Source organism: Juglans microcarpa x Juglans regia, chromosome 3D, assembly GCF_004785595.1.
Source record: "Juglans microcarpa x Juglans regia isolate MS1-56 chromosome 3D, Jm3101_v1.0, whole genome shotgun sequence".
Taxonomy (NCBI): Eukaryota; Viridiplantae; Streptophyta; class Magnoliopsida; order Fagales; family Juglandaceae; genus Juglans; species Juglans microcarpa x Juglans regia.
In genome coordinates this window covers 7,060,854-7,087,992 of record NC_054598.1, presented here as the reverse complement: position 1 = coordinate 7,087,992, position 27,139 = coordinate 7,060,854, and the positions used below count along the sequence as shown (strand labels likewise).

Below are 27,139 nucleotides of genomic sequence, written 5' to 3'. Positions count from 1 at the left end.
TCAATTTCTGTTAGCCATCCGGTAATTTTTTTGATAGAGGGTCAACCATAATCTCCATTTTGAAGATGTGGGTTTTGTGCAACCAGGCGACAGGCCGTTAGCTTAACCATCCGGTAATTAGATGTTATACAATTTATTGCTAATATTCTATTATTATTATTATTATTATTAATATATATTAAGCAATTTGAAACACTGATAATCTATTTAATCATCATAAGCCGGTGCGTTAATTTGAGTTTGAGTTTTACTACACATAGGTCAGCGTGTTAATATACCATTTATAGTGAGACTTATTTATAATTTTAAAAAAAAATTCAAAATACCAATTATTTTTTAAGATAGCTTATGTGAATGTGAAAAACTCTCACATTAGCAATGCTAAAAAATAAGACTTATAAATAAATTTTTTCTATTAATTTTATGTATTTATCAATCATTTAATGTGGCGTAAAAAATTATTATTAAAATGATGATAAATGATTTTTTCTTTCATAAGAAATGTGCGTATGGGAAGAGTGAAAAGGCCAGTAAATAGATAGAAAGGGTACCGAAATGATCTAGTAATGCCCATGCTAGTATAAACCATAAATAAGCTCACGGCTGTATAAAAGCGTCTCCTCCCTTATTAACACGCCCAAAATAGAATGTTCCTCTGGACATCGCGTGCCTTTACATGACACCAGTGCAAATTAACTATTCTTACAACTCCAAATCACTGTTCCTCAAGAAACTACTTAAAAATAGAATATGAGAAAAAAAAAAAATGGAAACCCACAGTAATATTATTGCCCGGGATTCCCCAAAAGTCGCTCTACTGCGGCGTGGACATTCCCAGCAGTAGCACGCAGTGCCCTGATATTCTCCTGAGCATCAAAGAAACCCATTTCTTGGAGCTGTGAAAGTTGAGTTGCATACAGTTCTTCTGGGGGTACTACAGAAGAAGCAAAAGATAAATCTCAGTGTCAAACAAACGGTTACAGTTCGTAAAAATTGTGATCAATGAAAGAATTCTAACCATCTGGGTTATTTGGAACAGCCAAGCTGCCAGCTCCAAGACCACCAAACATGTTCATCATCAATTCCATTGCTGCGGCATTATTAGGTGTTCCTGTTGGCAAGAACATCAAATCAATGGAAATTTAATTGGGAAGGAAAAACGTGACAACAGAATTAACTATAATATGGGATTAGCTGCTAAATCATTGTCTTCTGAACTACCTGTAGTCCCACCAGTCTGAGCTTGATCCCTGTAAGAGAGCCGTAATGGTAGTAAGAGCCAACATCATGAATTGATGAATGCCGGTCAATATGATGCAAAGAAAATCTCTATGAAGACCACAGGCTAAAAAGCTATATGGTGCATTTACATACAGTATGTTTGACAGGTCACGGAGGATTGAATCACACCAAGGTGATTAGAGTAGAGCAGTGGCGCTATAATCTAGAATTCAGATAAAAAGGATGGCCATTTATCAAAGTCCCAACGGTAAAAATCTTTTACAACAAGTATCCATAACAATGGTGTTTGAGAAGCCTGAGAAACTGAAATCAGTCCATGGGGACGTGAATAGAGATAGTGGCACTGAAAGCGATATGATTAAGATAAAGGAGTGGCCACTTCCTAAAATCCAAGAATAATTATTTTTTACAACAAGGATCAAAACAATGTTTATAATACTAAGCGAGGGCATGAATTTTCTGCAAAAATTAATTATTTAAATTTTTAGTAGGAAAGCCCAGATGTCAAACTAATCATCCGGAAAATGTTTATGATTACTCATCAGTTCATTTACATGAGCACAAAATTACATGAACCCACCACAACCTTGCTGCAAGCAAACTAATGGCACCACTCAAGTAACAAAGAATTATACATCCCACTTACTGGCTTGATCGCTGTTGATTAAGCCGGGAGAGAAGCGATTGCTGTAAAGCTAGCATTTGCTGCAAGAAGCAGCACAGAGCAGAGCAAAAGATATGTCAAGCATAGATGAATCACAATGCAACTTCATGGTGAAAATATTGCAAGCATGGCCACCAAATACAACCAATCTCAAATTTATTAGCAGCCAAAACATCTTATCGAGTAAAACATGATTGTTGCCAACCATGACCATGACTTAAAACTCAAACTAAATGGTGAATGGCATCAACTGGTGTCAATGAATATTACAACATAAAAACAACATGAATATATCGTGCACACGCACAAGCACATAGAGAGAGAGAGAGAGAGAGAGATTGGGACCATGTGTGCAAAGATGAACCTGAATTGTTTCGGGATTAGTTAACTGACGTAGAAGGTCTGGATTTTGCATCATTTCTCTTAATTGAGGATTCATATCAACCATGCCACGCAGTTGAGGGTTGAGGTTTAGAATCTAACATTCAGAAAAAGAACCTATTAAATACATGGAAAAGCCCAAATCTCGGGAAATATGATATATTCAACTAAGATAGTAATCCTAGTTGTAGTAACCTGATTCATATAATGGGGATTAGAAAGTAAGCTTTGCATCATCTGTGACACAGCTGGATTTTGCAAAAACTGATTCAGTAGAGCAGCATCTGGGATGCCATTCAACGTGTGTTCCATATCGGGGAGACCAAACCCTCCAAGACCAGCAATACCGGGCGTTCTTGCATCCCCAGTAGGATTTGGACGCGTAGTTGTTGTCTGAGTACCACCTGACATATCATATATTAACACATATGAAGATTATAATTAGTAAAATTTACAATTAACAAAGTCTGACAACGTCTCTAATGAAAAAAAAAACAGAAATAAAAGCAGCAATTTTCTGCTAGGAAAGTAAGATGTTCTGTTCTACATAATTATGCAGCTTGATCCCAACAAATAAACCTCAAGAAAGAGAGGCATGACAGTTGATCAGGAAATCACAAGTTCTTGCTGCTTGTTTTTCTCTTCTATGATGCCAATGAATACATATGAATACCAAAGCCGGAACATAAAAGCTTAGAAAGAGCAAAGAAGGGCAAAGATTACCAGCAATATTGCTCCAAGGGTTAGGGAGTGGATTTGTATTTGGAGAACTAATCCTGCTAGTAGTTTCAGAACCAGTAGTCGAAGGGTTATTAGCACCATCCCTGACTTGGGCCCCACCTTGGTTTCCCAAAAGTGCTGCAAATGGGTTTGAACTCAAATCATTTCCAGTGTTTCCACCCATTGTTGTGGCATTCAGAAACGGCTCCTGAACATTTTCGTACATACGTCTGAGCATATTAAATCCCTCAGGGGAAGATTCAATGTTGCTCATTGCCCGGTCAGTGTTTCGCATCATCTCACGCATGAGCTCAGGGTTCCTTGCCGCTTCTATTGTCTGTCGGAGAATCCCAGGGTCATTAAGTACGTGAGCGAGCTCTGGATTCCGGTCAATGATCTCTTGCATCTGAGGATTGCTCGTGATCAAGCTGCGCATTAAGTCGGGATTGTTCATTAGGCTCTGAATGGCAGGCATATTCATTATTTCCCTCATCATGTTTGGGTTCTGAGTCAGCTGTTGCTGCACTTGTTCAAACTCCGGCAGATCATCTCCAAACAATCCAGATGTGAAACCTAATCCAGGAAATAAAGAGCCACCAAGACCAGCACTTCCCAAGCCCCCACCTTCATTTGAGCCAACACCCCTTGTAACACCTGGGGTATTGTCGGGACTTCTGGAATTACCAGTAGCAGCAGCATTTACAGCAGCAGGTGTTGATGCAGCTGAAGCAAACCCACGAACCATGTGAATGGTGTGCTCCGCCTGCAAACCTTAACAAAAGAGAAGTACAAAATATAAGAAAGAGAAGGGAAAACAAGATCAACCACATGAGAAGAAAGACCTCTATAAAGCAAACTCTTCTAATGACTCCACGTGTATAAGCTACTGCAAATAAGGCTCAAATAAATCACTAAAGATACCCAATTATCTGTTGCACAAGTCAACACACAAATAGAGATGTCTGCAGAAGTATAAAAAAAAATATAATACAAACAATGGTAACTTCACCTAATGTTCCCCTCACGCTGCCACCAAAAGGAAAATCGGTACCATCAATTCTATTACCTGAAATGACTGGAAATATCCTCAACAAAAAACACGCTTCTATCAGTCACTCTTCTAGTCAAAATACCCCGAACCACATATATTTGAGGACTTCCAAGCATCAGTACATGTTGGATAACCCGGTACCCTTCTTGACAATAGTCTACAAATACAAATAAATAAAGCCACACATTTCAATCAACTCTAAAATCTCCAAGAGTTTCACAATGCCCATTTGCCCGACTCAAAGAAAACAGGCATTGGCGACTTAAAATCTCAAGAAACCCAGTTTCACTTTTCTATCAATATGAATATTCAACAGATAACAGGTGATTTAAACTAAAAATTATATATGATAGAATCCTCAGCGAACTAAAACATAATTGAATATCCCATAATATAAATTAAACCCAAACGATAAAATTAAATTAAAATTAAAACTTTCATGGACAAAATGAGGAATCGAGACACGTACCATAGCTTTCTAGGGTTTGATCATCCTTCAAGATGCGACCTTTGTAAATTAATCTCTGCTGATCAGCTGGGACATCACAATTCTGAGCCAGTACCGTTTTGAATTCGCTAACCGAGGACTTGAGGCTGGTCCTCACAGTAAATTTCGAGCCGTTGGAGCACCGGATACTAATCATCACCACTTGTTCTTCTTCAACACCACCGGGACTGACCCTCAACTCGCTCGAATCACCCTCAGCGCCCATTGAAATTGGTTGTTCAAGAAGCGAAAGCAAAAAATAAAATAAAAAACCCTACACCAAAAGAAGGACCCAAAGTAAATCAAAACCCCCCAAAATGGATCTCTGTATGTGTGTGTGCGCGCGTGCAGGCGCGCAGAAGGAAGGGATTGGTATTCCGGTATGAGAATTGATTTATATGCTAACGATTGTAGGAGAACAAAATCGATCGAAAATATTAAAAGAATAAAAGAAAGATACAAAATAAATCCAAAATTGAATTTCTTTTTACAAAAATAGACTCGGGACGAATTGAATTATTGAACGGATACAGATCTTCTGTGTGCCCAATGCGAGAGCGACTGCTTTTTTCCCTTGCTCTTTTGTTTTATTTTTTGTTTTGTAGAGAAAATTGAGATTCTGTACGGTTTGCTTCGAATATTCTTTGAGCCAAGTGATGCTGTTTATGTAGTGTTAGTGTTAGTTCAGTTAGCAATCGGATTGATCGGACAGTTGGAATTAGCATTAAGCAAACGGGAAATAAAATCCAACCATGCCCACGTGGCCCATGTCTCATGTTTTTCTCGACTTTGGGTCAAGAAAAAGTCCACCTGTTAAAAAGAGACCCATAAATGTTAAGGTCGTGCACTTAAAGCTAACCGTGTTGAAAAGACCATATCTTGGATAAAAGACGTAGCTTTCCGTGAAAGAAATTCTTGCTATACTCGAGTCAATGTGTTCACATATTATCTATTGTATAATCTGTGTTAAAATATTATTTATTGTGGATCGATATCTTTTTTAAAATAAATGACGTGGAAATATTTCACATCAATCACACATTAACGGTATAAAAAATAGAATTGACGGATAGATTTTTTATATATAAAAATAAATAAATAAAAAACATACCACCTCCCTCAAAAGTATAATAAAAAGAGAGCACTGAAAGCTCTAGATATAGGAAGCATTAGAAGTTGTGGTGCATAAGATTCAAGTGCCTCCAATTTTGGTATGTTTGGTGGCATTTTTTTAAGAATATGGGTGTTGATGTCGTGTTTCATATCTAAGGCAACTCAGCAGTTCCTCCTGATGACTTACAAGATCTACTAAGATGAGGGTTTGGGATGGTGAGGGACACCTCTAATGCCTAAATCAGAATAACATTTTTATGAGGAGGGTGTTAGGAGAAAGTATTCGAGAGAGTGAATATGTGCAAAGATCAAAGCTTCTGATCCATTTACCTGAGCCCGAGACGTGCTTATATACCCGATCGTGGTGGTCCCCGCTCATTGCTAGCAGATCGTGCAAAGGCGTATTGAGCTATGCACTAGTGGCAGGCTTCTCCTATGTCGTGTCAGCTGTCGCCTTGTCGTACAGTATGTAGGTTGCTCTTTCTTTGCTTGTTTGTTTCTTGTGGTAGGTGAGGAGGAGGTGCGCACATTGTCGCAATTATAGGAGTGAGTGGACGTCCAGTTCTGACGTTGCATTCTGGTTCCTTTGGCATTTAATGCGGTGTGCTTGTTGTCCGATAGTGTGGTTTGTGGTTAGGGCTGGTGACGCGACTAGTCACCATATCTAATGGGCCTTCTTGGACCCGGCCTAGCCCTCCTTTCTTCGTAACTTCTGTGCTGGGGCTATCCATTATCAGCTTGAGCCCTGAGAGGAATGAACCTTACGCTGCCCAAGGTCGGAAATAAACCCCCTCTCAATGGGAGTGTTAGATGTGGAAGTGAAGCGCCTACATGACATGTGTGAACAAACTCCAACAAGGCAAAAGAAACAAATGTGAAAAAATAAAGGTTGAATTAAGGGAAGAAGACCAATCCTAGAAGAGGTCTCGGTTTGGAGCGACATAGAAAATGCCACCAACTGCATAAAACTCACATGTGGACTGTGACAGAACTAGGACGTCGCATGCTAGTGATATTAGGACATGGTGAAGGGGAAATGAAGTTCAATGGATCAATGGTCGTGGTTGTGTGTGTGGTAGATGGATGGGAAATGCGATTCAAAAAAGAAACTTGTATTTATATATACGCACACATATCTATCTATGCAAATTAAAATATATGAAAGGAAGGTGAATGAAGGCTACCTTAATCGGGTCGTTGTTGTGGTGACCCCAAGTGCCACCTCCATGGTGGCTGTCCTTTTTATTATTGCTATCTGTTCTATTATTTTAATGTTTATGTTTTATTTTCAATATTGAGCAAGTGCATTTTAGACATTTCACTCTGAAAAATTATTTCCCCAGATTTAATTGGGAAGATGGATGTTGGGTGAAAAATTGAAGGAAATGAAGCAAGGCTCACAAGAGCAAGTCTCAAACTAGGATTTGTTTTTGTTAATTGACAACACTTACAACATAATCAGATCTAAATAATGTACAGAGAAAGTTATACTTTTCTCAGTATATTTGAAGCCAAATCATAATTACATAAAAAGAAAGCACACAACTTGAAATTTAATGTATGCTCCCCCACACCCCCAAACCCCCCCCCCCCCCACCCCCCCCCCCCCCCCCCCCCCCCCCCCAAGCATAACTTGGTGCCACCCACAAAGAAGAAGAATTCTTATTGATGAAATATCAGGGGATGTGTTCGCACTTGCTCATGTGATTCAAAAGTGAATTTGCTTTTCTTTGTGCTCTATTTGTTCCGCTTGTTGCAATCTCTACCAAATGCTCATACACACCATATTGGAGTGCAGCCAAGACCAAAGAAGAGTTATTTAAACCCAGCACAAGCAGAACTGATGTAGCACATTCCTTGTTTTTTGGGGTACCACTTCTAATAATTTCAACAAGAATTTCAATAAAAGACAGCTTTCCAATCTCATTCCGGCCCTCCGGATGCGACGTAAGGAGTAACAAGATTGAGAGGGCCTCATCAATCATACCCAAGTTCTTATCATCCTCAAGCAAATGTAGTAGTGGGGGTATAATACCTGCCTTAATGGCCCTGGACTTGTTAGCTTGGTTTAAAGACAAGTTAAATAGTGCAGTAGCAGCATCCTTTTTACCTCTGATTGTCCCATGCCGCAAAAGATCTACCAAGGGAGGGATTCCCTTCAATGCGCCCACCAGTTCTCTGTTCTCCTCAATGATAGACAAGCTAAATAAGGCTGCAGCAGAATTCTCCCTAGCCTTATCAGTTCCATTCTGCAGGATTTCAATTATAGCAGGAATAGCTCCTTCTCTTGCTATGAGTCTTTTGTTTGTTTCATCAATTGACAGGTTCAAAAGAGCTGTCACAGTGTGTTCTTGAATCTTGGAATCTGGACGGCATAGGAGCCGAACCAATGGAGGAATTCCACCACTGTCCGCGATTAAAATTCTGTTGTCGGGGTTATCTTTGGAGAGCATACGGATCTTCCCAATAGCCTCTCTTTGCACATCCAGCTGACAAGAGGATAGATTTTGGACCAGGAAGGAGATTTCCTTCATGAGTACAGTAGAAGACTCATGAGAGCCAAAATAAGGATCTTTCTTGGGCAGTTCAAAATTGTTCTTCTCACACCATTGCTGGATAAGGTTCTTGAGGGCGAAATTTGGTGCTAGTGACAAATGATTCAAAGTTTGTCCAGTCTTTGGGCAGGTCCGATTATTAGAATCCAGCCATTTACGGATGCTTTCTCTTTCAAATGTCTATCAAACACAGCAGGAAAAACTGTCAGTCCCAGAGCATGCATGCATGATAAGGGATTAAGTTTTTCATATACGTCAATGTCGGCATCTTACTGTGCAAAATGTGAATATTTCCATAAGAGTATCCTGTTCGGAACCAGGGGGAAGTTGATGCTACAACCAGGTTTGATAACATATAGATATGGAGGGACTGTGTCACTGGAACTGACTTTTTTGGTTTTTTGACAGAGTATTTGTACAATTCCATTCAAACATGTCTCGCTGCCTCCTAAAGGATAGAAGATGCTGGATGTGTTCATAAAGGGTAAAGTTTTATTGAAATAGAACAGTATAACGCATCCTCGACATGAAGTATGACTTAAGAGTAAAGAATTAGAACAATAAAAACTGATGTATTGGTGGTGCAAAGCAGTTCCTTCTACTTGTGATAAAGCATGCTGGAGACTCGTACCCTAGACCTAGTGGAACAAACCGATCCACTATGCATATGACCTATTACATTTATCTCCGAAACTAAAATGTAGGGCCCAGAATAAAGGAGAATTGCTCGGTAGTTTTATAAAGAAGTCTCTCTTTATATATTACAAAGACAGAAAAACTATTCTAATATATCTTATGCATGTTTGAAAAGTAATACCGAGGCCACAATACCTGTCCAGTTGCCACAATAACTGGATCCGTCATGATCTCTAGTGTAATTGGACAGAGGAATTCATGAGGGATTGATGAGGACTCACACCTCTGCAAACTTTTAGAGGAAACAGGACCATCAAATGCAATTTTCTCTTCAATTCCTGTAATTTGTTTAAATTTTCTCAAAAGATCTATGATTTGCTGGATGCTCTCAGCATTGTGCCCTCCTCTTCCTTTAACAAGTTTTCTAACAGCCAGTGTCTCCTCATTCAAGTCTGTAACAGTATGTAGTTCCAACTTGATTGCCAGTCTTTCCAGTATGGCACTGTCTGCATTCCTATCATCGTTTTTAGAGAATACGACCATCATATCCATTGCCAGTTCTATATCTTGTGTATCCGTTCTTCTTTTTGCTCTTTTAAGTTGCATCCGCATTAGCTCAACCTAAAGCAGATATGAGTAAAGCAAAAACGATGAAAAGGGGAAATTTCCTAGGAAAAAAAAAAAAAAAAAAAGAAGCAACGGAAGAGGTTTAAGTACGTTTTCCCTACAAGGGAAATCAAAGACCACCCTTTCTCCAAGACTTCTCAGTCATCCAATTCCAACCACAAAGTGTCCATTTGATGTTTAAGACAAAACCCTATTGTTGTGTTCTAAAGCATTTTATCCAACCATCCTAAAGAGCCAATCTGCAAACCATACTGAATTCCCTTTTGTTTATACAAATTGGTCTCTTTTCATGTAGTCAGCGTGATCTTCGGACACAATCAACAGACTGTTTCTGACGATAAATATTGCATCTCTCAGAGGACAAACAATATTCATCCCAAAATAGTATCCTATCCAAGCATCATCGTCTCAACCCCACTGCAGTTAAATCATTAGGTTACACATCAACTATTATGGTACTTATTATCAACTCGCTTTCATCGTAAAAGAAGAAAGAATAACAAAAATGTGAGGACTTCCATTATCAATCCAGATTGAGTTCATGAAGCCAAGCGCACATTCATATATATTGAGCAGCCTTCAGTATTAAAGTCTCATCTGTTTTCGCAAGATGAGTTAAGATTAAAGTTAAAAATTAAATAAAATATTATTAAAATATATTTTTTTAATATTATTTTTATTTTTAGATTTAAAAAAGTTGAATTATTTATTTAATTTTATATGAGAATTTGAGAAAGTTGTAATGATTAGATGAGATAAATTGAGTTGTGATGATTAAATGTTTCCGCAGTAGTCACCACATTGTAGAAATCTAACTCTTAAAACCAGTGGATCTAACCAAAATGAATTTCAGTAAATAGTAAAGGTGGCCCCAAAATACAATGAGGAAAAACATGAAGAAAAAGTAAACAAGTTGGCAGAGGAATTACTTGCTCTTTCACTTCAACCGAGATCCCGATCTCATCGTAAGGCAAACCATCCAGGGCTTGATTTAACTTGTCGTAAACAGCATGGAATCTGCTCATTACCGCCTCCCCTTCCAATGCCTAAAGATCCGATACGGCTACATGTAAATTACACTAGCTAAAAAACAAAAATGAGAAATAAAAAGAAAGGGAGAGGGTGAGTGAGTGAGAGACCAAATAAATCTTGCTTCCATAGTTGCAATGCTTCAGCAACTTCTTTGCTGCAAGAAGTGCTTTCCTCAAATCAGCCAAACAATTCAAAACCTCGCCGGAAACGGAAGTGCCGAGCTCCCTGAACTCCTCCAAAAGAGGCACCAACAGTTTCAATCTCCTAACCAAACTCAAGCATTCCTTCCTCTGCGTTTTTCTGTACCCCACGTACGATCCCACGGTCTCAATCAATTCCATCGATTCCTTAACCACGTCGCTTTCATCTCCACCTTTAGATGAAACCGAAACATTCATCTGCCTCTCCATTACTTCCCCCACAAAGCCAAAAGTAAAAACTCACTAGCTTGCTAAAGCTGATCTTAAAAGGGTCGACTGGGAAACTCTAAAAAATCCCCCGGAAAAAAGCGGTTTTCCCTAGAAAACAAGATGGTGGGGTTAGCATTAAAAGAACATTGATGGAGGGTTTTGTCACATTCTGGGATTCTAACCAAGTGAGGGGATTCAATAGTTAACTGTGCTTGGCGGGTTTAGCAGCAAGGTATTTGAAAAGCAGTTGCTGCTGCATTGCGTATTTCCTGGGTCTGGCAGCTAGGCGGGTTCACGCGGTTGTCTTTGACAAACATGGACGCGTCTTCCCGTGCTGTCTCCTTTCTGTGTCTGTCCTACATTGTGCTGTACCCTGTACCTATTGCCCCCAGTCCCACAACCCACTATTTCCTTTGTTCTTTATTTCTTAATTTTTACTCTAAGTTGATTATCTTTCATCTCTCCTCCTTAATTAGTGCCTAATCACTTTAATCTGTTTTCGGATAATGGGTCCCATTCTTTGTATCTTTGCTCTACTTTCTCTTTTAAAGCTTATTGGGAATGATTTTTAGGACCAGCAAATCTAAGCAGAGCCTCTGCTTTTTCGTGTCGAAATTGGTTCAACCCAGCTATCTTGTCGACAAAGTTTGTCTATAAGTATAAGCTACGTCAATTTATAAATTTATTTTTTAATTTTTTTATTAAAATATATTTTAAATAATAAGTATCTATAATAAGGAACTCATGTAAAATATTCCAATAATAATCTTCTTTTTTTTTTTAAAAAAAATAAGGATATAATTTTTTCAAAACCTTTGATTTATCAAATTTTTAAGAAGATGATGTAAAGAACCTGATTTTACCAGTTTTGATGGAAATTAAATTCTTAAATGATCATATAAATGTAAAAAATAAAAAAAAAATTAGGAAAATGCCTAGACGTTCCACATGAATGAAAAGGTCATTACTTTGACAAGAAAGATGACTAATATATATATATTGACTGACTAATGTAAGTATTTACAATTATGAAAATCAATAATCTATTTACATTTATTGGTATGCTAGTCAAACATTTTATGATGATTTCAGAAATCATGCGTACGTGATTTGCTAGATATAGTGTCTGCCGATATCTCTCATCTCTTTCGGTTGCAGGTAGGTTTATAAAAATTTGAACCAAGACTTTTTATTCTTGTTATTCATTCTTATGACAGAGAATATAATATAAAATAAATAAATTCACGATCATAACAGAAAAATCTTTGACACTATGCATATTTCATGCATACCATTCAAAACATTTTTCATGACCAATTAAATCATTAACAAAACTATCATAAATTTTATAAAAAAAAGTGTTACCGTAGTAAAGAAATCGTGCAGAAATAAATTTACAAATTAATATAATTTTATATGATACATTAAATTTACTTTATAATAAAAATGACTTTACAATCTTTGTGATTAAAGTATTTATCAACTTTGTATTTGGTCATCTATCAATTGTAACAACTCTCCTTGTGAACTTAAACTTTTACGGCAATATAAATTAACACTAATAATGGGTCAATTCTAAACTTAGATGGAATTTATAAGAAAAATATTTTTTGACGTGTAGCCGGCAGTAGCCTAGCCTAGCCTTAATTATATATGAAAAATCATATTCATTGTGATTCTCACACAACATATTATATATATTTTTATTTTATTTTATCAAATGTATAAAATATGAATGATGAATTGAAAAATTTAATTAATTTATAAAAAAATAAAATAAAAATCTTTTTTTTTAAATATTTATATATATATAATATGTGATGAATAGCAAAATTCGTTATACATACAAATCCATTTATCCCTAGAACTAGATTGAGAAAGGGGTCTCAAATGCACCGTCCAAGCTGCATGGGGTCTGGCCATTTGACCATATATAGTCATTAATGCCTGACAACTCATGTCAATTCGTAAGGATGCATGCATCCACTAAAGGTGGTGTTTCACAATGTCCTCTCAACCCGTTAATTACGTTTTTGCCGTCCAAAGTGGAAAACATGCATGCTGAAGTTGAACCAGTCGCATTTCCATGATCACCCTCTCCCAACTACCCCAATGACATAAAATAAAATATAAATTTTAAGTGAATGTCTTATATCATATATTTTTATTTAATTAATATATAATTTATTATTTTATTTTAATGTTTAAATATATATATATTTAAATAAAAAAATAAAAATAATAAATTACATTTTGATTACCGGTTAAATAAAGGTATATAGAAAAATACAATTATAGATCAGAGATCGAAAGATTTATGCCTATCTATTTCCATACATTTTTAAAAAATTAAGGCATCGTTGGTTTTCCTATATGAGATAAAATGAGTAAGATAAAAATTGAAAATTGAATAAAATATTGTTATAATATATTTTTTAATATTATTTTTCTTTTAAAATTTGAAAAAATTAAATTATTTATTTTATTTTATGTGAAAATTTGATAAATTAATATGGGGCATGATAATTTTTTTTTAAGTTGAGTTTTATACACAAATTGTGCACCTCCAATAGTTTGAGATAAAAATATATGCGTTATGGTATTAGATATTACACTCTAATTATATTCTTATCATAATTATAAAAATTTATCTACTGAAACTTGTACGAATGATTTTTCTTTAGGTCAATAATATTAAGCTGGCGTTATACTTGATGTGTCACGAGTAGCAAGACGGTCTATATTACGTTTATTTCTTAAAAAAATATATACGTGGCAACCTTCCTGAACTCTTTAAGTGCCCGAAACTCTTTAAGTGCCGTGGAGCGTACTCTGACACCCCACAGAAAAGACTCAGAGATTTATATATGTTCGCTTTTTTTGGGCCATTGAAATATTTGAATCAATGCAACGTGCCGCTAGACTAACCATTGCGACCTTTCGTTATTATTTAGATCGGACGGCCATTGTTTACTAGCCGTTAAACTTCAAAAAAAAAATAAATAAATAAAAAAAATAGAAGAAGAAGAAGAAATAATCGTACGTGGCAACACGCTCCGCTTCTCAGTTCCGCTTTCCATCGTTCCATGTCGTTTCCTTTTATTCTCAGGAATACTCACTCTCGCACACGTACACAACCCTCTACTGAGTTTTACTCTCTCTCTCTCTCTCTCTCTCTCACACACACACTCTCTGAGAGATTTAAAGAGCTGAAAGACACAGGAAACTTCCTTCTTTAAGGTTGCTTGTTTATATTGTCAAAACCTTATGGTATTGTTTCTATTGATCTTCTTGTTCTTGTTTTTCTTCTTCTTCTTCTTCTTCTAGACCATGGGTTTTCATGTTTTTTGAATTGGGGCATCTCATTCCATTGATTGCTTTAAGGCTGTGTGGAAATCGGGTTTATTGTTCTTGTGGGTTAATCTTGAAGGTGATTAAAATGGGTGGATCAAAGGAGAACTATCCTTGTCTCATTAGGCCCTCAAGTTTTCAAGGTAAAGATCAAATGGTATTTCTACATTTCTTGTAATCTGGCTTGCTGCTTGGACCAATCAATTCTTTAAACAACAGTTATCTGTTTTAGTATGTTCTTGGAATTCATATTTATAAGCTCTCATCTTTCTTTTTTTTCCTTCCTAATTCAAAAGAAGGTCCAAGAATGGGGGATGCCAAGTTTGTGCAGGAAATGGGACACAATCATCGGCTAGTTCTAGGCGATATCGATCAGAATGTTGTTGGGGTTACCTTAAACCCTCTCGTGGTCAACGAGGCAGAATTCAAAGGGTATAAATCATATCAGATTAAATTTTTTTCCTGACATTAAGCTTCATCTTAGTTAACTTTGCTACACTATCTTTCTAGTTGATCTCACTGCAATACGTTAGGGAAAGACGTGATGTGCAGTAAGATCTCATCTATTTTGGCAGTAAACCAATTACTTGGTCAAGCACACACGTTTATTGAATTTCCCTATTACGTTTGATTCAATAATAAAAATAATAACTCATCGTTAGTATTGAATTGTTTTCCTCGATGTTGTATAAGAAGCTTGCAGCACAAATGGTCCAGCAATGCCCTGGAGGACTTTGTGTATAATTCAAGAAGAATATGTTTAGTTTCCTTTTGTTTTTGTTCTATTTAAACCAAACTGAATTGGTATTTATTAGAATGATTGTTCGGTCAGGAAGCTAAGAAACATACCTCGTTGGCTCCGAACCCTTGTAGCTTGAACGATACGTGCGAGGATGCAAGTGATGGTGGAGTTCCGATGTTTGTGAAGCACACTGAAGATATGCTGGATGAAATTGATCGAATGGTATGTGCTCCTGTAATTCTAACGCTTTCTCTGTTGAAATGGGTTTAGACATATATCTTTGGTTGGGCAGCATCACTAGATAACTTGCATTGAGTTTCCATAGGAAGAGATCGAAATGGAAGATGCGGAGGACCCAGTTATTGATGTCGATAGCAGCGATTTGAAAGATGCACTCGCAGTTGTTGAATACATAGATGACATAATGGCTTACTGCCGGAGAACTGAGGTAAGTTTTCTCGGTTGAAACTCATATTTGTAGCGGGTAGCGCTCATTCAGATTATCTGTATCCGTTCAAGTTCAAATTGTGTAATCAACAATTAAATTCTGTTTGCATTGTTTACTACTATAAATGTGATCTTCATAGTAAAGGGTAGGTGGGTGTAGAGGAGGGGATTCCACACCCTGTGCCTCCTTGCAACAGAGGGGGTGACATCAATCTGCTCCTCTCGTCAGATTAGCTAAAACTCTTGAATCTATTTTAGGCTTCTTAACTATATTCTCATGTGAATCTTGATGTACAATTATCCTGTCTCTACAATGTGTATCTTTTATTAGGTTTAAGTTCTATTTATTGGTCGTAACCATGCCAATCACCCATGTTTATAAAGAAGTCTATCCTTGAGAGTAAACAACTTATGAAAAAGTTATTATCTGCTATGGGAATGTCATTAATCGGTTAACATCATCCATTGTGTAACATTATCTATATCTCATTCACTTAATAACGATCATGCAGTATTCTAGCTGTGTTTCTCCAAATTACATGACCCATCAATTCGACAGCAATGAGAAAATGAGGGCTATCCTTATCGATTGGCTTATCGAGGTAAATTATTATGACCTTGATTTGTTTCTTTGAAGCTGGTTATAGAGGATGCACTCGGTCATCATGTGGAAATACCACTATTTGTGTTTTTTTCCCACTAGAAGACTTGGAAAGCCTTTTCATTGGCATTACTAAAGATTTAAATTCCCTGCATGTATGGGATTGATATTTGTGTTCTTTGAAACTGCATGATATTAATTTCACCATATATGCTTTTGGAGATGAAATCATTTCCAGTGATAAGGCCACTTTGAGACATCTAAGCGATGCTGAAAAGTTTTGTTATTTAGATTAAATGTGATCACATGTGAATATATGGTTATATTCATGCTATTTTTTTTATTCCATTATGTTATATTACATGTGATTTTTTATTTAATTTTTTAGATTAAATGTGATTACATGTATATGTGAATTGAACATGTGGATATGTGATTATTTTATCATCTATGAATGTTAGGCTTGAATGTTTATACATTAATCTTTAATGATAAAATAGAATAATTCCCACTAAGTAGTCTTAGTTAGAATTGTTAGTGTAAATGATAGGCTGAAAGAATTGCAGTGACCCCAGTAAGAACTGTAAATGCACTGTATAGCCAAAAGACCATGGTGGCCCCAGTAAGAACTGTAAATGCACTGATGGAACAAGAAAAATGGACTGTAATGGTCTTATATGAACCATCTTTGTAGACTGGCCCAACAGGTTGTCGTGGTTGGAGTAGCTGTCCTTGTAGACTGGCCCAAAAGGTTACTGCGATTTTAGTAGGTTATGCCTTTACATGTGACTAAGGCTAGATGACTACTTAAGATAATGGGAGTATGGTTGAGATTTATGATGATTAATTCTCCCATATTTTTTTTTAATTTGAGCGGGAATTATGTTAGAAATTTAATAATTAGATATTGTGGCGCAATAGATGATTCTGAAGCCTAGCGATTTTTCGATCTTGCGACATGTCTAAATTATTCCTTTTTCTATCTTGGATGGACGCGACAGATTTCTTAGGTGTGTGTGTGTAATATCCCTTCTTTGCGTATTGTTGTGAAATGACATCCAAGAGTATAGTTGCCGATTTAAACAAATGAGAGAAATTGAATGGGAAGAGCTATGACATTTGGCATCGCAAGATCCAATATGTCTTAGATGAGCAAGAGGTCTTGAATGCCTTATCTCACTCCCTTACTGCACCCGGAGAAGGGACCTCGGAACAACACAAGATAGATCAACTAGCCTATACTCAATGGGCTAAGAAAAGTCGGTGCGCGTGCATAATAATGTTAAGCAACATGCACAATGATATAATGTGTGAGTTCGAGATCTATGACACTACCCAAAGCATGTGGGAAGTTTTGAAGTTGAAGTTTGGTGGAACTTCAGCCACTAGGTTGCATGGATTAACCATGAGATTTGACTCTTATAAGATGCGCTCTGACCACACGATGAAGCAGCATCTTAAGGCTATGTCGACCATGATCCGCGAACTTAAAAGTCAGCAGGAAACAACCTGACTGATGAACAGCAAGTCCAGGCAGTGACTTATCACTGCCGAACTCTTGAGAGAATATGAGCCAGAACCTGACGCATAACGAGAATATCAAAGACTTTGATGATATCTCGAGTCACTTGGAATTGGAGGTTGAGCGCCTAGAGGCTGCTAAGCCCAATCATACGGTCTATGTGGCTGATTCTGGTTCGCGTAAGGCATCAAGGCCTAAACGCAAGAAGTCCAAGAATGGGGTAGCTGCTGGACAAATTAAGAAGGTGTCAGGAACTTCTCAGCGCAACCAATGAGGTAAGCGCGGGAAGAACAAGTTAAAATTAGAGTGCTTCAACTGTGGAAAGAATGGTCACTTCGCTCGTGACTGCACTGAGCCGAAGAAGGTACACTCTGACTTTTCTTGCATTGTTTTTGTAACTAGCCATGTGATGGTTGCTCACTCCTATCCTGTGTGGACTGTTGATTCAGGAGCGACCGAACACATAGCGCGAGACAGAGTCAGATTTGTGGAGTATCACCGGATTCCAGTAGGGAGCCGTGATATCAAGGTGGGGAATGGAGCTAGTGTGGAGGTACTAGGACTTGGTACCTACAAGCTGGACTTGCGGGGTGGCCGCACTCTTTTTCTCCACAATGTGCTATACGCTCCCGAAATCCGACAAAACTTACTTTCTGTAGTCACTCTATAAGACTTCGTTTTCGATTTGAAAACAATTATGTTTCCTTTTATTTAGGCCATGTGTTTTATGGAAATGCTTTTCTTCAAGATAACCATGATATTGAATTTGGATTATTCAAATATAAATGAGTCTATTGCTTTTTTTTTTCTACATCTGATAATTTGGATTCATATAAATGACATGCTAGGCTTGGCCATATAGGGCAATATAGAATGGCTCGGTTAGGTAGAGAAGGTCTTATAGGCAATCTCGCTAAAGTCATCTTGCTCACATGTGAACATTGCCTAATGGGTAAAGTTAAGAGAAGACTGTTTGGAAAAGCCACTAGGGCATCTTTTCCACTGCAATTAGTCCACTCGGACATCTGTCGTCCAATGAGTGTGAGGGCAAGACACGGAGATGTCTACTTCATCACATTTATAGATGATTTTTCACGTTACGGTCATGTCTACTTAATCTCCCATAAGTCTGAAGCATTGGAATGCTTTAGACGATATCTAAGAATGGTTGAGAATCAGTTAGACAAGAGTTTAAAAACTCTAAGAACTGACTGAGTACTAGAATATCTCTCTGAGCAATTTAAAAAGCTCTATGATAAAAAAAGAATCAAAAGACAGTTGACGATGCCGAGTACGCCGCAGCAAAATGGCGTGGCAGAAAGAATAAATCAAACACTGCTTGAGATGGTTAGGTCGATAATGGCGCAAGCAAACCTACTAATTTCTTTTTGGGGGGATGCACTTTTAACTGCTGCCTACATTCTTAACCGAGTGCTCTCCAAATAAGTAACTTCCATCCCATATGAACTATGAACCGGCGAGAAACCCAAATTGAGTAACTTGCGGCCATGGAGTTCAACGAGTTTTGTTTACGACCTTTCTCATAAGTATGAGAAGTTAGGCCCTAGAGGGAATAAGTGTATCTTTATAAGGTACTCAGAACACTCTAAAGGGTATGTGTTAATAGGTGAACAATCTGATGGAAGTGTGACTGAGATTGAGTCACGAGATGTAGATTTCATTGTATATGAGTTTTCAAGTAGAGGTGAGGTTGATAGGAGTTTAGAACTTCATGAGATTGTGGAACAAGAGGAAAGCGCTCCAAGGAATTTAGTTGAGAATGAGGAAGAAATTCTTCAAGCTCCTACAAATTATAAAAAAGATTTGAATCCGAGTGGGAGCATACCACTTGTCAATCAATCACAACAACCTCAGCTGCATAGAAGCACACGTGAAAGTATTCCTCGTCGTCATTTTAAGATTGAAGGGGAAGCTTTTATGGTAGCTCCGCATGATGATAACGAGCCTAGGACAATTCATGAGGCTCTTTCATCTGAAGACGAGATTGAGTCTATGAAGACTAACCAGGTCTGGGATCTGGTTGATCTACCGACAAGGCGTAAGACTATTGGGAACAAATGGGTTCTTAAGGTTAAACGCAAGTCTGATGGATCAATAGATAAGTACAAAGCTCGCTTAGTGGCGAAATGATATACCCAACATGAGAGTATAGACTATGAGGAAACTTTTTCACCAGTGATGAGGTTTGCCTCAATTCGCCTGATTCTAGCTATAATAGCAAAGATGGATTTAGAACTCTACCAGATGGACGTCAAGACAACATTTCTCAATGGAGAACTAGATGAGGAGATCTATATGGATCATCAACCAACGGGTTTTGTGGTCAAAGGTCAAGAGCGCAAAGTGTGCAAGCTGAAACGATCTATATATGGCCTAAAGCAATCATCTAGGCAATGGTATCTCAGATTCCATCGAGCCATTCTCTTGAATGAGTTTACGATGATCACAGAGTATCATTGTGTCTATGTCAAAAAGTCTAAGAAGAGTTTCATTATGTTGTTATTATATGTTGACGACATACTACTAGCTGGAAATAATAAAGGGTTGATAGTCGCTACAAAAGAGTGGTTATCCTTCAATTTGAGATGAGGGATATGGGTGAAGCAGAATACATTCTGGGAGTTAAAATCTACAAATCACTCAAAGAGACTTTTGTGTTTGTACCAACAGACTTACATAAAGAAAGTCCTCGAGCGCTTCCTATTGAATGGATGTAAACCTATTGACACCCCTGTTGCAAGAAGCGAGAACTTGTCTAAAGAGTTGTGTCCTAAGACTCAAAGAGAAAAGGAAAAGATGGCTCGTGTCCTTTATGCCAATGCTATGGGTAGTCTGATGTACGCAATGATGTGTACTCGGCTTGACATATGCTATGCAGTTGGCTTAATGAGTAGATTCCAGTCTAACCCCGAACTGGCTCACTGGAAAGTGGTCAAAAGGATTATGCGATATCTAAAGGGAACTGCGGACTATGTGCTGTGCTATCAGGGTTCAGATTTGCAGTTAAGAGGTTACAGTGATGCCGATTGGGGCAGCGACCTAGATGAGCGTAAATCAACCACTAGGTATGTCTTTCTGCTCAATAAAGGCGTCATTACATGGAGCAGCAAGAAACAACCATATATAGATTTATCTACCATGGAGGCAGAATACATAGCTTGTTCTGCAGCAGTTCAAGAAGCTATTTGGTTACAGAGGTTCCTCAAGCATTTAGACATTGGCACGAATACTTCAGATCCGGTGAAGATATTCTGCAACCACTGGGTATGTCTTTCTGCTCAATAAAGGCGTCATTACATGGAGCAGCAAGAAAAAACCATATATAGATTTATCTACCATGGAGGCAGAATACATAGCTTGTTCTGCAGCAGTTCAAGAAGCTATTTGGTTACAGAGGTTCCTCAAGCATTTAGACATTGGCACGAATACTTCAGATCCGGTGAAGATATTCTGCGATAGCGTGGCAGCTCTCGCATATGCTAAGGACTCAAAGTATCATGGAAGAACCAAACACATAGATATCAGATATCACTACATCAGAGACATGGTAGCGCAAAAGGAAGTGGCTCTGAAACACCTTTTTACGAGTTGCATAGTTGCTGATCCCTTAACGAAGCCTATAGCAAGAGATGTCTTCGAGGTTCATGTTAGAAATCTTGGACTGTGTAGACTGTAAATGTAATTTGTTTTTCAAATGACATTGAGATATTAATACAATATGATTCAGTTCTTTATCGTATTGTTTTTTCTAATACACACACAAGATATGTCAATAGGCTAAAATCGACTCACTCATATGAGCGATCGCCTCTAACGCTTGAGCAGCGAGTAGAGATGAGACATTGTGTCCCTAGGTACTTGTCCAAAGAGATAAGTTAGTTGACACAAACATATATCGTCTTAGTGGGAGCTAAGATGAGGTCCATTAATAGGACTATGCATGAGTTACCCCACCATCCATATAGCCTGTAGTAAGCTAGATGCGAGTTCCTCTTTGACGCCTTGGAGGCGTGCAAATAGAGGAATTCAGGTTAGACGCTTAAGGAGCGGCTAGCAAAGTTTTGAATACCGTACCGGAAGTCGTACCGGTCAAGGCACTGGAACGAAATATTTCGGTACCGGTACCGTTTCGTGTACCGTTTCGGGATAATATTTCGATCCCGATACCGTTTCGGTACCGGTACTGGTACCGTTTTGTATACCGTTTCGGAATAATTTATACTTGAATAAATTATATATATACAAGCATTAACTGTATTATAAAATAACAACAGAATAAGTCATAAACTCAATACTTCTCAATACAAGTCTTAAGTTTTAAGTTACAACTAATATAAAGTTATAAACATCAACATTATCATGATAAAGTCATTAACGTCACCACGTCATCAAAGATACTCATCCTCATCAAAAAGACAATAAGGATCAGGATTCGACATGTTAATCAAAATATTTTCATCAACGTCATCACTGTCATCAACATCAATACCAACATTATCATTGTCTTCCTCATTTAGTGAGGGTAATGGCTCCTCAATATTTGTCCAATCCAAATATTCTCCATCAAGAAGCCCAGATTCTTCACCCACCCATTCTTCCATCAAATCAATGTTTTCAAGATTGATTGGATTTAAAGCATCTCTTCCCTTTTTTATGCTCATGTAAAAATAAAATCAAACATAAGTGAAAATATTATATATTTTTCAAGAGTGAAAACATTAGTATTAAAAAAATTTACCTCTCTCTCAGCTTCAAGTTATAACGAACAAATACTAAGTCATTCAAACGTTTATGCACTAATCTATTTCTCTTCTTCGAATGAATAAAATCAAATGTGCTCCAGTTTCTCTCACATCCAGTTGCACTACAACATTGACTTAGCACTCGAACAGCAAACCTTTGAAGCATTGGAACCTCGCAACCAAATTGGGTCCACCATGCAACTATAACAATAATGCAATTATAAATTATTAATCAGTAAAAATAAAATAAGATAAAATTTAAAGTACAAAGTCACATTATTTAACAAATGATATTGATAAATGATAATACCTGGATTAATCTTATCACGCTGGCGGATTGCTAAAGAATGTCCAAACTCACCTATTGCATTCTTATACAAGTCAAGTTCTGCAATGATCTTATCTTGATTATCGGGATCAAGTTCCATCTTCATAACACAACTGTTGAAGCCTCTTACAACATCATTTTTATTTTTAAAATTGGGGCTATAGTAAATTCCAGGATTAAGAAAACAACCCGCCACATGTAATGGACTGTGAAGCTGCCTATCCCATCTTGAATCAATGATCCTGGTGAATGGACTGAATAAACTAACTTTATTATTGAATCTTGCTTTTATGTTCTCTTTGGCTATTTCCATTGTATCATACAAGTATCCCATTGCAGGTTTCTCATCCCCGTCAACAAGTCGTAGAACACGAACCAAAGGCTCACTAACTCTGACAATAAATTGACATTGAGCCCAAAACTCTTTATCTTCTAAAACGATCTCAGCTATCTCATTCCCTATGTTACTCTTAGAATGACTTGATGCAATCCATTTATCACAAGTAAACATTTGTCTGAGTTCTTTCTTAAACAATAGCAAACATTGGATACTTAAAAAATTTGTCGCAAATCTTGTAATTGCAGGACGACACAAATCATGACCTTTGGTAAAGTCTTTTCTCATCAATGCCAAAACCCAACCATGGTTATAGATAAACTTTGTTATCTTTTTTGCCTTTTTTATAGCATCATCAATAAGGGGAAAACATCTTGAATCAGAAAAATTCTCCAACATTAAATCTATGCAATGAGCTGCACATGGGGACCAGTAGAAAGAGCCATACTTCTGTTGTAACTTTTTTCCTGCAGCTTTATAACTTGCATCATTGTCCGTTATGAACTGCACAAGATTCTCAACTCCAATTTCTTGAACAACCTCATCAAAGATATTAAACAATGTTTCAGCATCTTTTCTAAGGCCAGATGTATCAACAGATTTCAAAAACATTGTACCTTCGGACAATAAACTAGAAAGTTGATTATTGATTGTTGCTTCTGGTTTGTCCAACCATCTGCCATTAGTGAACAACCGGTCTCATTCCAAACCTTCTTAATTTGTTGCAAATAATCCTGAACCTCATCTACAGCCATCTTTAACAAATTTCCTCTCAACTCATATAAAAATAGGCCTTTGAATCCTGACCCGATGGCAGTCATGGCATCGATAGCTGGTTGATAAAACTTGGATTGAGCTGCATTGAAAGGCAGATTAGCATCATACCACCAACGTGCTACAGCCATCTTTGCTTTTACAATCATCTCATTTGAAGACATAGAACTCTTAATTGAAGGTTGGGCCCCAGGAGTTGTTCTTGGAGCAAAAAATCTATTCAATCCACCCACTGACTTTCCAGTTCCAGATTCTTTCGACTTCCCCTTACCTTTTGAAAGCTGAGACTGTCCCTCTATACTATTACCATCATCAATATCATCAGATGTTAAATCTATATCGCCTCCAATCTCTGAACTTATTTTTCTTTTCTTCTCTTTACTTTTTTTCATTTCATTAAGCAACTCATTCATTTGCCATTTTACATCTTCAGTGACCTTTTTACATGCTTCTACATTGCCTGGAATCCCAGCTAGATGATACTTCAACCGAGTGATTCCGCCACCTCTAATTACTTTATTACAATATAAACATTCGGTATTATTTCTTGCCCCTGGCACTGCACGTGCATGGGCCCAAGCTGGATCTTCTGATCTTACAGGAGCAAGTGCTGGAGTTGAACTTGAAGTCATACTACCGGTTGATCGACAACTAGACATTTATAACTATTAAAGTATAAAACATTAACACTTATAAGTAAGCCATTAAGAAGAAACTCAATCAAATCTAAACTATAAACAAACATCTATAAAAATATAATCTATCAAAATATAAACAATAAACAGACATCTATCAAAATATAATCTATAAAAATATAAACAAACATCTATCAAACATCTATAAAAATATAATCTAAAACATTTATAAAAATACCAACAAACACTATAGCAATATAATCTAAAACATCTACAAAAATATAATCTATAAAAATATAAACAAACATCTATAAAAACATAATCTAAAAAAATATAAATAAACATCTATAAAACATCTATAAAAATATAATCTAAAATATCTATAAAAACAAATACTATAACAATATAATCTAAAACATCTACAAAAATATAATCTATAAAAATATAAACAAACATCTACAAAAACATAATCTATAAAAATATAAACAAACATCTATAAAAATATAATATAAAACATCTATAAAAACAAACACTATAACAATATAATCTAAAACATCTACAAACATATAATCTAAAACATCTATAAAAATACAATTATGATTTATTTATAAAAAAAGTAACAAAAAAAAAATCAAACTAAGTAATAAACAAAAAAAATAGTAAAATACCGAGATGAGGGCGGTGGTCGGCGACGTGCGGTGCGACGAGACGGAGGGCGGTGGACGCTGGCAGCTGGCTGGCTGTCTGCAATTTGGGACTCGGGTGCTGGCGCTACGCTGCAGCTGCGTGATGAAGGAAGAATTCAGCCTGAAAGTGAAAGAAGAGAAAAGAAACTGAGGTGTTAGGTTTTAATTTTGAGGTGAAATTCCAACTTTGCCCCTAATTATTTGCCATAATTTCGTAAATGCCATCAGCTTTAACAAATTAACACTCGACTGACCCGGCCGAAATATGTACCGGCCGAAATTTCTGTTTCGGCCGAAACATAAAATACCGGCCGGTACACCCGGTTTTTAAACCGGTACGGAATAACATATTTTCGGTTTCGGCATGTACCGGCCAGTACGGAACGGTATCCAAAACAGTGGCGGCTAGACTAAGATCTGTAACGTGTTGATATAGACATATACTCTTTAAGAAATAGAAATCCACCGTAGCATGTGTTTCATACTATATGTGCTTATACGACCATATGCGTAAGTGAGTAAAATGTTTCCCTCTTTCTCACTATGTGAGTCTCATTTTTTAAATATCCTTTACTTTTGACTACGTCACGAGATAGAGGTTGTGATGTCTGTTACTTTGGCATGCTGTCTATGGCCATGATTGATACTGTCTAAAGAGGCATTGTTGGGAAAACGGTTCAACCAAAATTGAGTGATATGAGTGCAAAGGGAAGACTCTTCGACATCGTATTTTCGATAGTGCTTGCTGACGTCAAACAATGACGCTACATCTTGGAAGCGGCTAAAGGTTGTGAACACATTGAAATGATTTGGAGGTAGTCAAGCATTGTTTTGAGTTTTTTAACTCAAGAGAGTTTGAAAATGCTTGATCTTGATGCGATTGAATGAGTCTAGGACATGACCAGACACTTTAGGGATGTTACTATACTGGTATTCTCTAGGAGAGATTTGGTATATGTACTCCCACCTTTCTACAAATGTGCTTGGTGGTCGCACAACCTATTTATTTGTATGAACAAGATTAAGAACATTAGAGAGATGCTGCCGTGGAATCATGCCCACTGTGTACGAGTGGGAGATGTTAGCAAGAGGTAAGGAGGGGCGCCCACGTGGGTTGACCCCCTCCCTATATACCTCAAAGTTACTTGACTTGTAATGTATGGCATAACATTATGCCATACGTTACAAGCTGTTGCAGCTTGCAACGGCTGCAGTGTAATGGCTAGCCTTGAAGGCCAGCCGTGTTTTATAGTCCACCTCAATTGGTTTTTGGAACTAAACTGATATAAACAAAAACTCTCTCTTTTTTGTTTTCTCTTGATAAGATATTTAGGCTGTGGATTTGTTAAGTGTTACTCTAGTTTTATACTACGTAGTACACTTCGTCACTAAGAGAAAAAGCTCGGAATTGTCTTTGAGTTTGAACACATTGTCATCGAACTAACTATAATTTATTTACTAAAACAATCAATGATGTTCACTTTCAAAATGTGCCAACAGAGAATGCTCAAAATTGATGGTTACTTTCCATCAGAAGGCTGGAACTGGGAAACTCACTGGAGTGCATAGGAAGTACATCACATAGAAGTTTGGCCACGTGGCAAAAGCTAAACCGGCACGCTTTCTCCTAGATCTTTGACACAACTAAAAAAGTGATTGACAAAATGTTTGTAATGTTGAGCTTTCAGGTGTGTGTAGCAACCGACGTTGCCCCGAGGAAGTCAACCATGTTGGGTTTCTTTTGTTGCCAAACATGTTGATGTCTTTTTTTCTTTTGGGGGGGGGGGGTGGTTGAATGGAGTAAATTGTGTTCCTTTTTGGCTTGATAATTTGTTTTCAAAATGGTTTTGTTGATGCTGGAAAAATCACACAACAGGTCGAAAGGAGAGAAGTAGTCATTCCCGGTCCACTGGGTCGACTTGGGCCTTGATCGATATTGTTTGGAGCCCCAATAGTGTTCTGGTGCAGTTGTTCAGTGTCAATGCATACGTCCATGGTGGTGAATAGAAAAGAAGTACAGAAAAAGTAAAAGTAA

The 27,139-nt window shown here is 37.2% G+C and overlaps 3 protein-coding genes across 12 annotated transcripts; 1 reads left to right on the top strand and 2 right to left on the bottom strand.

Annotated features, from left to right (window-relative positions):
- Positions 1-556: 556 nt before the first annotated feature.
- LOC121256007 (ubiquitin domain-containing protein DSK2a-like) lies at positions 557-5,177 on the bottom strand. The gene is made up of 8 exons (XM_041156600.1): positions 4,528-5,177; positions 3,011-3,778; positions 2,483-2,691; positions 2,271-2,384; positions 1,889-1,947; positions 1,222-1,250; positions 1,019-1,111; positions 557-934 (listed from the first exon to the last, which is right to left on the bottom strand). The coding sequence occupies exons 1-8, from the start codon at positions 4,769-4,771 to the stop codon at positions 786-788; spliced, it is 1,665 nt and encodes a 554-aa protein (XP_041012534.1). The 5' UTR covers positions 4,772-5,177; the 3' UTR covers positions 557-785.
- A 1,891-nt stretch (positions 5,178-7,068) lies between these two features.
- LOC121256006 (U-box domain-containing protein 15-like) lies at positions 7,069-11,291 on the bottom strand. Its single transcript, XM_041156598.1, has 5 exons — positions 10,616-11,291; positions 10,406-10,522; positions 9,045-9,470; positions 7,280-8,393; positions 7,069-7,228 (listed from the first exon to the last, which is right to left on the bottom strand). The coding sequence occupies exons 1-4, from the start codon at positions 10,916-10,918 to the stop codon at positions 7,335-7,337; spliced, it is 1,905 nt and encodes a 634-aa protein (XP_041012532.1). The 5' UTR covers positions 10,919-11,291; the 3' UTR covers positions 7,069-7,228; positions 7,280-7,334.
- A 2,663-nt stretch (positions 11,292-13,954) lies between these two features.
- Positions 13,955-26,514, top strand: LOC121256005 (cyclin-B2-4-like). Of its 10 annotated transcripts, none has more exons than XR_005938905.1 (6): positions 13,955-14,412; positions 14,566-14,701; positions 14,962-15,007; positions 15,102-15,233; positions 15,341-15,459; positions 26,481-26,514. XR_005938905.1 is itself a non-coding variant. In XM_041156597.1 (6 exons), exons 2-6 carry the CDS (start codon positions 14,358-14,360, stop codon positions 15,395-15,397), a joined length of 423 nt encoding a protein of 140 aa, XP_041012531.1. In that variant the 5' UTR covers positions 13,955-14,158; positions 14,349-14,357; the 3' UTR covers positions 15,398-16,343. The 10 variants fall into 10 exon arrangements, 5 of the variants coding, with proteins under 5 accessions (XP_041012531.1, XP_041012530.1, XP_041012528.1 ...); XR_005938904.1 differs by having other exon boundaries at positions 15,341-16,060; XR_005938907.1 differs by having other exon boundaries at positions 15,304-15,459.
- The last annotated feature ends 625 nt before the right edge of the window (positions 26,515-27,139 follow it).

What these genes read in the sequence shown, in the direction of transcription:
- LOC121256007 (XM_041156600.1), bottom strand. Translation starts at nt 4,771, where the DNA reads ATGGGCGCTGAGGGTGATTCGAGCGAGTTGAGGGTCAGTCCCGGTGGT. An exon ending in ATCCCCATTATATGAATCAG is followed by an intron (nt 2,385 to 2,482) that starts GTTACTACAACT and finishes TCTGAATGTTAG; the next exon opens with ATTCTAAACCTCAACCCTCA. An exon ending in TGTTCCAAATAACCCAGATG is followed by an intron (nt 935 to 1,018) that starts GTTAGAATTCTT and finishes CTTCTTCTGTAG; the next exon opens with TACCCCCAGAAGAACTGTAT.
- LOC121256006 (XM_041156598.1), bottom strand. Translation starts at nt 10,918, where the DNA reads ATGGAGAGGCAGATGAATGTTTCGGTTTCATCTAAAGGTGGAGATGAA. An exon ending in ATGGAAGCAAGATTTATTTG is followed by an intron (nt 10,523 to 10,615) that starts GTCTCTCACTCA and finishes TCGGATCTTTAG; the next exon opens with GCATTGGAAGGGGAGGCGGT. An exon ending in CGGTTGAAGTGAAAGAGCAA is followed by an intron (nt 9,471 to 10,405) that starts GTAATTCCTCTG and finishes TATCTGCTTTAG; the next exon opens with GTTGAGCTAATGCGGATGCA.
- LOC121256005 (XM_041156593.1), top strand. Translation starts at nt 14,259, where the DNA reads ATGTTTTTTGAATTGGGGCATCTCATTCCATTGATTGCTTTAAGGCTG. An exon ending in AATGCCCTGGAGGACTTTGT is followed by an intron (nt 15,008 to 15,101) that starts GTATAATTCAAG and finishes TTGTTCGGTCAG; the next exon opens with GAAGCTAAGAAACATACCTC. An exon ending in TGGATGAAATTGATCGAATG is followed by an intron (nt 15,234 to 15,340) that starts GTATGTGCTCCT and finishes TTCCATAGGAAG; the next exon opens with AGATCGAAATGGAAGATGCG.